We start from the raw sequence: 12,400 nt of genomic DNA, 5'->3' as shown, positions 1-12,400 counted from the left end.
ATCCTCACAAACACCACGTTCAACGAAAGTAAAAGGACAAGAACAGCATCTTCGTACCTCCACTTTTCTAAGCAATATATCTTTATATAGCTTGATATCCGCGGTCATATTCTCTTCAAAGTCCTCTGTCCGGGGCATCAAACGCTCTAACAAGTCTGGAGCCAACTCGTGGTCCTCTTCGACATCTGATAGGCCCTGAAAAACAAAAACATAAACACGCATAAAATTATAAGTAAGCAAGTTGAAAAATTTGAACAAAATATATAACCATCATTTCTCATCTTTACTTTCCCAATATTTGAAAATAATGGCGGCAATTCAAAATGAGTCTATTGAATCATAGACCTGCTTGAAAACAATTGTTTGTCGTACATTTTAGGACGCAGAAGTTAGGTTCATCAAAAGTTGCTCATTTTCTTAATATTTTTTCAGTTGCTTATTTTTTCAGGACTTCTCTAGCTGATCTGTAATAGGATTATTACTTCTGAGTTTAACTCTAAGATTTGTGAACTGCTTTCACTGCAGGTACCTCAAAATTAGTTTAAACCTCGCCATTGGCCGCTGTAACTGCACACCGCTGCGATATGCCACGCCTCATAAGTCATTAACCAGCCTCACTAGTGGTCTTTATTTTACCTGTCTTTGTTTGAAATTATTTTGGTTCGGCATCATAATCATCCTTGCTTCGATAAACTTTACAAGTTAAATGTAAGTTTATCTGTGTTAACTGACTTCTCCCAGAAGCGATGAATAATTTTGTCCGTATGAGGTAAACTTGCCAAGAGAACATGAAATTCAAAACTTTCAAGTAAATTTAAAGCGAATAACTATTTGAAGGCTGTGACCCCCCCCCCCCCACCCCAATGAAAATTTTGACAACAGCTTGCCCCCTCTGGCTACAGTTTTTCCAAATGATATTTTGAAAATTTGGTATATCTATAATTCCATGACCTTGATTTTGTCCAAATATATCTGTTTGATATATATCTGTTTTCTTGTTTCAAAGCCGGCCCCCCTAAGGTATGGTTCTTGCTCGAGTTTGCCCCCCCCCCCCCCCCTAGCCGACACCTACAGCCACGTGGCTGCTTTTCAAAGGTAACCTCTGCACGTGATGGTGATGAATCGATTTGATTGACAATGTGTATTAATGAACAGTCCTATTTAAACGATAAAAAATGAAATTTATCTGCAGAGAAACAAGCATCTTGCTTCCACGAGAAGCATTTCACCCGGAATAGATTCAAGGAAAACGCCACTAACAGAACTATGCCTAGACCAAAGGTTTTTTGGCGGATTTTTTCTCTTTTCATAGCAGAATTTCGTTCCAAACATAGGTATACATTTTTCATTCAATTTTAGTTGGTTTATTAGGCACGGAAGCCTCGCCATTCCATCAGAACTGCTTTGCACGGAGATCTTGAAAACGAGAATGAAATATAAAAAGTACACATTTATAAACAAGATAAACTTTTATGGCAATGTATCTATAAGCGAATTTAAAATATTCCAGTACAATAGCATTTGAACAGTCTGGACACTTTAATTGAAGGTGTTTAAGAAACCTAGTAGAGTCGATTTATAGGCAGAAAACAACATTATTTTATCATGGTCAAGAAAAAGATAAAAGAATGTAAGAAATTGTCACGTCTTCTATGTGAGTTCTACCCTTTGTGATGTATACAACATAATGAAGCAAAACTTTACATAATATAACAGTTAAATAAAAAATCTAATGAAATACAAACAGTTAAATACTCGTTTTAAACTGGAAGCTTTTAATACAAATTTGAGTGAGCTAAGGTTTCTAAGTTGAGGAAACGTAGACACTTTTCATGTTTTTACAAAGCTTGGAGTAATTTCTGACTTCATTGATAGAACGGAAAATTCGATATGAGCTTCTAAGAATAAAAACACGGGTAGACAAAAAAGACCAGAGAGATGTGATTTGATGGCCACGAAAGCTATTCTGTCACCCGGCCATTTTTGTCCAACAAGATGCACCGTCTTTGCACTCATTGAAAACTACTTGTTTACAAAAAATCATTCTAAGGTGCTAATGCCTAAATTTTCCATTCTAACAGACTGGTAATTAGATTGTAGCCTTAGCTCTAGAAACAATATTTGTTAGAAAGATCACATAAACCTTTTGTTTACTGAAATACATTTCCTTTGACAAGGCAAACGGCATGACAGAATTGAAACGTTTACTAGATTCCCTGTGTAGTTGTTCTTTAAACATTAATGAAAACATCAGAGCGAGGTTGGGGTACGTCAGCAGTTTCTTGTATTTAGGCACTTCCATTTGTAAAGGTCGCAAAACGTTTCACATCAGTTTTTTAGATGTTTATTTTCAGATAAGATAATTTGTTTCTTCCTCGAGCCGTGGCTTATCAGTTTCTCCACTCTCACAACCCGAGTTGACTTTCTTTATTATGCCCCGGATTCCAGGCATGCATAGGAAAAGCTTGATAGCCATGACAACTATAATTAAAATGAGAAGCAAAAACAGCTGATGCGGTATTCCAAATTTCCATCTTTGGATGCTTCGTATAGACATGACTTTTCCAGCATAAAAGATGACGTGAAGGAAGCCAAACAGCAGGCCTGCGAATCCAAGCTTGGATTGGATAAAATCCCACTCTCGCCATGACATTGATTGACTGACAGTTGGCAGTGAAGATACTCCCTGGATTGTCAAAACTGTCAAGGACAGAGTAGCACACAGTAAAGACACTTCAGCATTCCATCGGAATCTATGGTACAAGAATTGGCTTATACCTTTGATTTTGTGCCTCTCAAACATGCCTGAATAATATTCACCAGACAGCAGAATGAGTGAAAGACAAGCATGAACTGAAGCGAATAGCAATGCAAATAGGCCTATTTGTTTTCTGGCCCTCATCCACCTGTCTAACCAGTTCGGGAGCATATGGTAACGAGAGCCTTTAGTTATTTGCAGAATCCCAACTAAGGACCCCGGCAGATAGACAAATGCGAGAAGCAATAGCACCATGCAACCTGTGACTCCATTTGCAATGGGCATACAAACATAAAGTCCAAGTTTGGAAAAATCAACGTATATTGCATAGCGTAAATAGAAGTATGCTGTCGTCACGAGAAGTGAAATAACAGTCAAGATAAACGCAAATTTCCATTCAGGAAACGATTTTAGTGCTTTCTTCTCTAGCAACTTTGCAGCACTCAAGTCGCCTACATCTTGTGGAGTAAGTCCAATGTCTCTAGCAAGCTGCGAGACAGCACAACAAGCTTCTTTGTTGTCACCACAAACGAATGTCTTGCGACTTGCTCCGTAGATATTATACTGCAAAGACCAACTTGACAATGTGTTAAATGCCTTGACAACGGCAGATCTCGGTAACATATCAGCTAATTTCTCGGCATAGCAAGGGTCTGAAATGGAAGTAGCATTGCTCACATCCACAACAATCTTTCCATCGAGTGAACAAATGAAGTCTCGAGAAAAAGAATCGTAGCAATGACCTGGTACACCCAAGACTATGATATCAGCCTTTACGCCGACTTCATTCAAGTCCAAATACTCACTCAGAACATCCTCTTCGAGAACCGTACAATCGATGTTTCTCACCCCTACGTAAAACTCAATTTCTTGTTTTCTCAAGCAATAGGCCAGTGCTTTTCCAAAGTTCCCATAGCCAATTATACCAACTACATTTCCTTCCATCGTGTCTTCAAAAGTCCATACACATTGACAGTCGCTGCTAACCAGACTCCTTGAATCAAATAACAAATACTTCCAAATATATCACGTGTACGCCTTTCTTTCACAACTGTTCATAAAGATATATTCCGGGTCATTTTATAGGGTCAGAAACATGAAAACAGATTGGTTGGCTTATTGACTGTTGGTGACCAGGAAGATTTTACTGTTAAAGATTAGCTCGATCTTTTCATATAAAAATATTTAGGCTGAGAAAGTGTGGTTACGTAGCTAGCCAAGCCACAAAACTTCGAAAGGAACAAGTTGTTATCCTATAACACATGAGCAGGTATGAATATTCAACTCAAACCAATTCAATCGAAATCGTCTTGTGAATGGCCTAGACCTACCGACAAGGTTGCTATCCTTGGGTATGGAAACTATGGCAAGGCACTAGGAAGCCGTTTCAATGCTACGGGGATCCCATTTGTCGTCGGAAGGAGAAATCAAGAGACTCGGTATTCTGAACCGGACAGAGACTGTGTGGCCTACGACAAAGCTGCAGAGGATGCTAATATTATATTCCTTGCCATGCCAGCCCATGCATATGATGATGTTATACCGCCATTGTCCAGCTTGTTGGTTGGAAAAATCATCGTTGATGTCAGTAATGCAGAAAATGTATCAGATAACTGCAACGCGGCTCATCTGGCTTCTCTGCTGCCTAACTCCAGAATTGTTAAAGCTTTCAACACAGTTTCAGCCTGGGCGTTGCAAAACGACCTATATGGTGCAAGCCGTAGTACATATGTGTACAGCGATGACGCTGATGCAAGGAAAACAGTGATGCAAATTGCAAGGGACATTGGCTTCACCCCAATCGACAGCGGAAGGTTGGCAGCAGCCGCGATGCTTGAAAAGAAAGTCCTTCAACTCTTTCCAGAATGGCGCGTGCCTTTTTGGATCACGTTTTCCATGCTCCTATTCCAGATTATCTATTTGCATGGTCGGTACCTGATTTCCTATGCACCAGAGAAACTCTTGAAATCCATCTTCTTGAAATATCCAAACCGCATAACTGGGTGGATGGTCCTTTGGCTGCTGGCTGTTGTTTTCCTTCCTGGCTGCATTGCAGCTTTTTTGCAGCTGAAAAGAGGCACCAAGTACAGCATTTTTCCAAACTGGCTCGACGTTTGGATGAAAGCGCGCAAAGGACTTGGTTTATTCGCCCTCATGTTTGTAGGAATGCATATGTGTCTTTCGTGCATCCTTCTTGCAGGGGAGTATTATAGTGGGATGTCAAACGTTGAGTTCATTCAAGGAACAGGCAAAGACGGTCAACCCAAGCAAAAGCTCTACCACAATTATCAGTGGAAAGGAGAGGTGTCATTACTGTTCGCAACACTGTCAACTACACTTTTGGTCATTCTTGGTCTCACGTCACTACCAACAGTCAACCAATCCATGTCCTGGAGGGAGTGGGACTTCATTCAGTCAAAGTTGGGCTACCTCAGCATGCTGTTCGGCTTCTTGCACATTTTCTTCTATGTTTACAAAGGATTGGCCCCAAAACATGTCCGTAATTGGGGATACCTTCCACATCACACTTTTCTTATGCTTCTCTTGCCATTCATAGTGATGATGCTGAAACTTATTCTGATGATGCCTGGAATCAACGGCATGTTGAGAAAAATCAGGCGAGGCTGGGAGAGGCACACAGCAATGATCCATACAAGCCAAATATAGGCCACGATGTTTCAACGAAAAAGCACGTTTTGAAACAGGGAAACAGGAAGGATTAAACTTTAAACTACGGACGTAAAATCTAAGCAACTTCGTTAGGTCATAGATTAAAGTAGTCGAAAAGAAAGGTTGCTCATCATGAAACTTGTAACGACAGGCAAAAATTTTGTGCATGTACAAATCCAGTATATCGCGTAAAATCTGCAAGAAAATCTAGTTTAGCTGTGAATAAATTGTCAGATAAGTTTCAATCGCATTTTCATTGAAATGGATTTGAAGATTCAAGTTCCACTGGGTTACATTTTAGCACAAGTAAAATTACGACAAAGAAAACAAGGAAAGTAAATAGGAAATCTTGTTTTGTATACCAAGAACTCTAATCATGGACAAAGAAACCTATTTTATGTGTATAGAAAATAAGAGCAAAAAGTATTCAATTATGATTGAGAAATCATTTAAAGATATTTAGTTTCTTGAAATGCGCCTCTCAAATCAACCGAGTGGTTTTTTCTTAAGTTGTCTACATACTTTATAATTCTTACACGATTCGTGAAACATAAAATTGGCCCAATTACTTCAATTAACAAGGATGGCCTCTACTCTCAGACATTGAAAAACATCTTAATTTATACATAAGGAAATTTACCACTTTACCAAAGGATTTATTTTATGTTTTATTGAGAATTGAAGACAATCAAACTAAAATTACAGAATTTGTGAAAAATATGGTGTTAGTAGAAACCATAACTCAAAAATAAGTTAATTATTTGCAATATTGACGATAAGCCTCTCCCCCAAAAAGCCCCCCTCCTTGAATAAGCTCCTTACTCCTTAAACCCCTTCCAGCTTGAATGATTATAGAATCTTATGAAAGAGAATGCGAAGCTCTAGGACGCAATATCAATTTTTATTCACAGACAAACTAGCGTGAACTCAGAACAATAATTCCCTCAGGAAACTTCGCGTCCAATTTAGAAGTTATTACAAAAGCCATAATTATGACCATATGAGGAAAGTGGGCAGACACATTTAGGCCACAGCGTTGATCTTGGCAGGAAATGTTATGCAAAACTTGATACAAAAAAACATGTTACCAAATGCGCGTTAGCGTTGGCTGAAGTGTGTGATAGGATAATTCAAAAGATTCGAAAAATCTATACCATTATATGCTTTGGGTTTCTAATAACCAACCGTGTCTTTCATTCCCTTTAGACTTTTGCTCACAGCTAAGGGCATATAGCATCAATACATGGCAGAGAGCAGGTATGGATTGTTATCATTTTATGCAACCGTAAATTCAAGTGGAGCAAACACACCGAATGCTTTTAGAAGAAAGCTCGCGAGTTCCAACTTGAGGGGGAAATATATAACTGCACTATCTTCATGTCTTTCAGTATGCACAGTAGTCGAGTCCAGCAGCAGGAGTGTAAAGGGAGGAAGAGAAAATCGAATAAAAGACCAAGGAAAGACGACTCTACTTTCCTCTCTCAACTACTTTTGTCTGCTTTTACTCTGTGTCCCTCTACCGTTATTCTTGAGTCCTTAGAAGATCTTATCCTTATATTGATGGTTTATTAAGCCCTATTTGTACAAAACAAGCTAAAAGACTGGTGAAAAAAGAAGACAGTGACAAAATGTTAATTGAAATATGCGTTTCTTATATGCACTATTTAGTCTAACAAATACATTTAACAAGGACAAAATTATAATTGTGATGCTATTGGGAACTTGGTAGGCATGGCTACCTATTGATCTAAGCAAAAAAAGCAATACAGTAGTATTTAAGGCCATACTATTTCATCTAAATTGCTGCCCATTGATATAGAGGTTTGCTGTGTTCCAGAAGATACAAGGGAAAATTTGAGAGAACAAGATATTCTGTCAAAATAGCAACATTTATTTGAGGGGGAGGGGGTGCAGAAGTAGAACTATTCGGAAAAAGGACGAGAAAACAATAAAGACACAATATAAATTTTTTAGGCATGTATTCCAAAGACAAAATTAATTTATCTTTCACTCCACATAAGACAAAACAACCCTCTAAATGAAACACCCCATTGAAAGTTTAGATCTAGGTCTAAGTGGTACTAAAACTGCACAAGTAGTGATAATAAAGCTTCGATTTGTTTACAGAATCTAAAAGATGTACAATGAACAGGTAGTTCAAAGTCTCTAAAAATTTTTTTTTCATTTGCATTCTCAAATATAATTCATTTTCACGCCTCTGCAACGTCTCTCGACTGAGGTGTTCTCTCCCAGCCTTGTCTTATTCTTTGCAAATGTGATGCGACGCATGGCATGATAAGTACGAATTTCATGAGCAAAACGAAACCAGGAAGCAACGGCTGGAAGAAGACAGCAGGTGGAATTCCATAAGGCCAAAACTTGAAGTTTGCCGAATCATAGACTTTGAATGCATATATTGTGACATGGAGAAAGGCGAAAAAAAGTGTGACGAATCCGAGTTTTGATTGGACGAAATCCCATTCTTTCCAAGACATCACTTGATTGACAGAAGGAAGTGACGTAATTCCGAGAACAGTGAAAAGTGTCATGGCCAGAACTGCAAACAAAAGTGATATTTCGGCGTTCCAGTGGAAGTGGAAATAGACGTATTGTTTGGTGCCTGGAATTTTTACAACTTCGGACATGTATTTGACATATTCACCAGAAAGCGCAAGACATGACATGCATGCATGCATGCCGGCAAATGCAAGGGCAAACAAGCCAAGTTGCTTTCGGGATTTCAGCCAGCTGTCAAACCAGGTCGGAAATCTGCTGTACTTGGTACCTCTAAAGAGCTGAATGAAGCCTGCAATGCATCCTGGTAGATACACAAGTGACAGAAGCCACAGGGCCATCCAGCACAACACACGATTTCCATGATACAGAGCAACGTTGCTTGCTACTTTGGCAGGAGGCTCTGACAACAATTCTCTGACATAATAATAAACAACTTCAATAATGAGCAAACCAAGTGCTATCAATGATGCCGTCTTCCAAGATGGGAACAACTGCAGTGGAACTTTTTCCAGGACTCTAGCCGCACGGAGGTGCCCCCTGTCAATGGCAGTGAAGCCCATATCCTGCGCTAGCTGCATTACAGTTTGTCTGCTTCCTGGGTGGTTTCCACAAACAAACACGCTTCGACTTGCACCATAGACATCGTTTTCCATTGACCACCCAGAAATTGTATTGAAAGCTTTTATAACGTGAGTTGAAGGTAACAACGCTGCAAGACGCAAGGCATGACATTCGTCCATTTTTGTTTCTGCGTTGCTAACGTCGATAACGATTTTGCCCTTGAGGCAGCGATTGAGATTAGGAGCAACAATATCATAGACACGTGCAGGAATTGATAAGAGCACAATATCGGCTTGAGCTGCAGCATCTGCATAGGTCGTGATCTTGCTGACTCTCTCTATATCTTCATCATACCGTTGCGGAGATCTAGAGCCAATCATGTATGGAATACCGACAGCATCAAGACGAGTGGCAAATGCTCTTCCATAATTACCGTAGCCAATAATACAGACTGTTTTGGCTCCTGGGGTTCCTTCATCCCATTTATTTTGATATGCAATCAAGCTCTCCCCCTTTTTGAATTCTTCTTCCTCGCCCTGCTTGTTACCGTTTGGTTCGGCAGGGTTAAGTGGCAGTAATTCCTGAGCATTTTCCATTTTCTGTTAACAACAACTCTCAACTGGCTCACTCTGTCATAAACACTTTCTATAAGTAGGTTACATAAAGACTATAATTATATAACGAAGCCCAGATGATTTTGTCAGAGATCAAATTGAGGTAAGCGATAGAAAAAGCCACGAGAGTACACAGACAGTACAACAACATTCGACGATCTGTCGAAGCCAAGTCAACTGTGACCACAGATTTGCGATGAGTATAGTCTTTCAATGAGCCACAATCATTTCCATTTAAATAAAGAAAATGCCAATTGGCTTTAGTTGTTTTAGTCTAAATCCGTTCTACTGGAAAGACAAAAGCACAGTTTGGACATTTTCTTACGTAAGCCTGGTTCCCAAATTTTTATGCAACCGCGGATTTTTCTCTTTGTAGGCCCTCATTTGCGTTCGTAAGCAATGTTTTTATTCGGGGTGTGATCGATCCTCCTTGATTTTACGTCCCCTGGATTCTTTTGTTTTTCAAAAAGAGTTCCTGAACTCATCCACAGAAAACTGCCCCTTCTCATGAATATTTCTGCAGGATGGAGATTTGTCGGTTCGAAATTACACTCTTTTTTTTATAAGAAACAAAGGTCGATGTTGAGTACTCCAGTTTCTTAATGTTTTGGTAATTTCGATACTCATTGTTTCTTAAGTGTTTCTTAGTTATGATGTCATGAATGATGTTATGAAATGTTCGTGACCTTTCTTATCACGTCAAGAGATTCGCTTCCGTTTTGATCCTGTATTTAGATGTGGAAAGTATATTTTTATCCCTTCTGTCTTAAGTTCTAGGCCAACAGAGAAATCATATTCTTGGATTTCACAAAATTTTGTTGTTCTCAGTTTTATAACGATTAAATAGTTTCTTAATTTTTTTGCTTCGAGTACTGAAGTTTCTTAATTTTTTCTCCAATACTCGTTTCTTATAGCCGGTTTCTTATAAAAAAATGAGTGTACTTCAAGTAAAAGGGTTTTATGATCATGAATGATTCCAATTTTGTTCCACTACAATATTTAGAAATTAGACTAACTCAGTATTGACTGCTGGTGGAAAAATCCAGCCTCAAATCTCACCTCCGAGGACCCAGTTGTGGGTTTAGCTCATACTGTTTCGCTACAAGTATCAAATTGAATTCTAAAACAATGTGTGGATGGCTCGTTTTATATCAAAAAATTTACTTATTAAAAATCTTACAAAATCAATTCTTCCTATATCAAAATCAATATATTTTATACTTTTATACTAAACGTCTTCTATTCTATATCTTTTATATTTGAACACTGTTTAGGAAATTTTGTATCTGTTTAGCCGAAGAGTATTGGTCGTTAATAGAAAACTATGAAAGTTCAAAGAAACCAAAAGCGTGAGAAGGAAATTCCAAAGAAAGATGCAAACATGGGAAATTTTGTGACGTCACTTAAAATAATAGGCAAATTATATTTATAGTTTGTTTATCAAATCTGTACACTTTGTACACGATAATTTCAACCTTGCCAATTGTCTGTACCAAAACTGGGCTCCAGCTTTTCAATGCTTAAGCATGTAAAAAACAGGCTGCGCTCAACATGGACCAATAAACTCTTTAAAACAATAATAAAGGTTGAGCGTAAGTTGTGATAAAGTGATCACCAAGTTTGCTGACACACTATTGCTAAACAGGCTTCCCATGCTGCTAAAATCTCCAGTTCACTTCTGTAGAAATTTATGATATTAGTATCCAATTCTATTTGGACTGATTATTGATTATTACTCAAACAAAGTTCGAATGCGGATAAAAAAACTGTTGCAGAGGACAGATGTTGTTTTCCATATCTTTCAGCATTAGCGCACGCGCTTGATGACGTCATTCTTCTTAAATGTATTCATTCTTAGTGTCACTACCTACGACGCCCCTGAGGAATGGGTCCCAAAAAAAAAGTTTCGCATGGAAATTTAGTCAATCCAGAAGAATACGTATTTTATAGAAATACATATGAAAAGAGACGTTGTGAAAATAAATATAACCATGATAGAAAGTTATTGATAACCAAACAAATAAAAATCGTAACAAAAATGAAAATATAAGCAAAAAGGTGTAAAAAATGAAATTGAGTAATCGAATTGAAGATTTTACTCACTGAATAAAAAACCTCATCTAAGGTCCCCGGAGAGAAAATGATTCGTTCTTTCCCGAAAATAATATGAAGCTTCGTACACCACAACGCAGCAGTCAAGCGAGTAAATTATAACTAAGTGCTCCCACTTAAGGGTGCTGCTTCATTATAGGGAACATTGACGATTTTCGAAAAATAAAGTCGACGAAGGGTGCAAGCTTTCTTTCTGGCAGTACATTGCTGGAAAAATCAAACATGCAACAGGACATAGAAACCAAAATGGACCTGAAGTGCCTTTCTGTTTTAAAATAAAAACCCAGATCACAAAAATTGGAATGTGAAACTTATTATTACTGATAAAATTGAAAAGACAGCTTTTAATAGATGTGATTTTTTGTATTTAACTTCCATTTGAGGTAGGGGTGTACCGGATCAGGATTTTAAGAATCCGAATTAGGTTAGGTGATAAAATTTGAAATTTGGTTAACACTTTGTAGTTAACTACTAATTATTCCATGAATGTAGTAATAACTCATTAATTTTAGACGTTCTGCTGAAAAGGACAACAAGGTCAAATTTGAGTATTAAGCAAAAAACAATTTTTCCAGGCTTTTCCAGGCAAAAATGAAAAATTTGGCCTAAAAAGCCAATCTGGCAACCTTGGATCAAATTTGTGAATTAAATCATCCAGTCTTCCTGTATCGTGATGACGAGCACTTTCATTTCAAATCTGTTTTCAAGGCGCTTGTTTTATCATAAAAATGTTATCGTCAAGTTAGTGTAGTTATTTTGTTATCGATTTGAAACATGAATTTGCTGTTTCAAGCTTGTAGAGTTTGTCAAAGTTCAAGAGTTATAGACGTTGAAAAATTGTGTCACTTTGTGCTTTGTAGGGAGCAAAGTCAGCTACTCTGATAGCTTTTCGTAAGCTGCGTTTTAGAAGATCCAAGGTTGATTTGTTTGCACATCAACTTACACTAACATTTTTGAAGAGAAGCGATCAAGACTTCTTCCGAGGAATGGCGAGAAGTTGCTTTTCTTGCATCACAACCTGGGACGATTGTAGCTTTTTTATGTTTGACTGGTTTTATGTTTGACTGCCGATTGGGACGCTTCTTTTTAACTTTTAAAACTTCGTTCAAGTTTGTTCTATTGCTTTTAATTTTTGTTGTTCTTTGTATTTACACTTTTATAACTTGTT

The 12,400-nt window shown here is 38.0% G+C and overlaps 3 protein-coding genes across 3 annotated transcripts in view; all 3 read right to left on the bottom strand.

Annotated features, from left to right (window-relative positions):
* Positions 1 to 12,400, bottom strand: part of LOC135685071 (adenylate kinase 9) — a 44,311-nt gene that overhangs the window by 24,696 nt on the left and 7,215 nt on the right. Inside the window, exon 8 of the mRNA XM_065200822.2 lies at positions 58 to 195. Within this exon, the coding sequence (XP_065056894.2) occupies positions 58 to 195 (138 nt within the window). The remainder of the gene's footprint in view (positions 1 to 57; positions 196 to 12,400) is intronic.
* On the bottom strand, positions 1,451 to 3,710 carry LOC135685074 (metalloreductase STEAP4-like). The gene has a single exon (XM_065200826.2). The coding sequence runs from the start codon at positions 3,701 to 3,703 to the stop codon at positions 2,351 to 2,353; it is 1,353 nt and encodes a 450-aa protein (XP_065056898.2). The 5' UTR covers positions 3,704 to 3,710; the 3' UTR covers positions 1,451 to 2,350.
* Positions 4,832 to 11,714, bottom strand: LOC148958472 (metalloreductase STEAP4-like). The gene has a single exon (XM_089112654.1). It carries the CDS (start codon positions 9,100 to 9,102, stop codon positions 7,639 to 7,641), a length of 1,464 nt encoding a protein of 487 aa, XP_088968780.1. The 5' UTR covers positions 9,103 to 11,714; the 3' UTR covers positions 4,832 to 7,638.

Source organism: Rhopilema esculentum, chromosome 15 (assembly GCF_057945365.1).
Source record: "Rhopilema esculentum isolate cy_ngs chromosome 15, ASM5794536v1, whole genome shotgun sequence".
Taxonomy (NCBI): domain Eukaryota; kingdom Metazoa; phylum Cnidaria; class Scyphozoa; order Rhizostomeae; family Rhizostomatidae; genus Rhopilema; species Rhopilema esculentum.
Note: the sequence above shows the minus strand (reverse complement) of the source record. Positions and strands in the feature narration are given on the sequence as shown.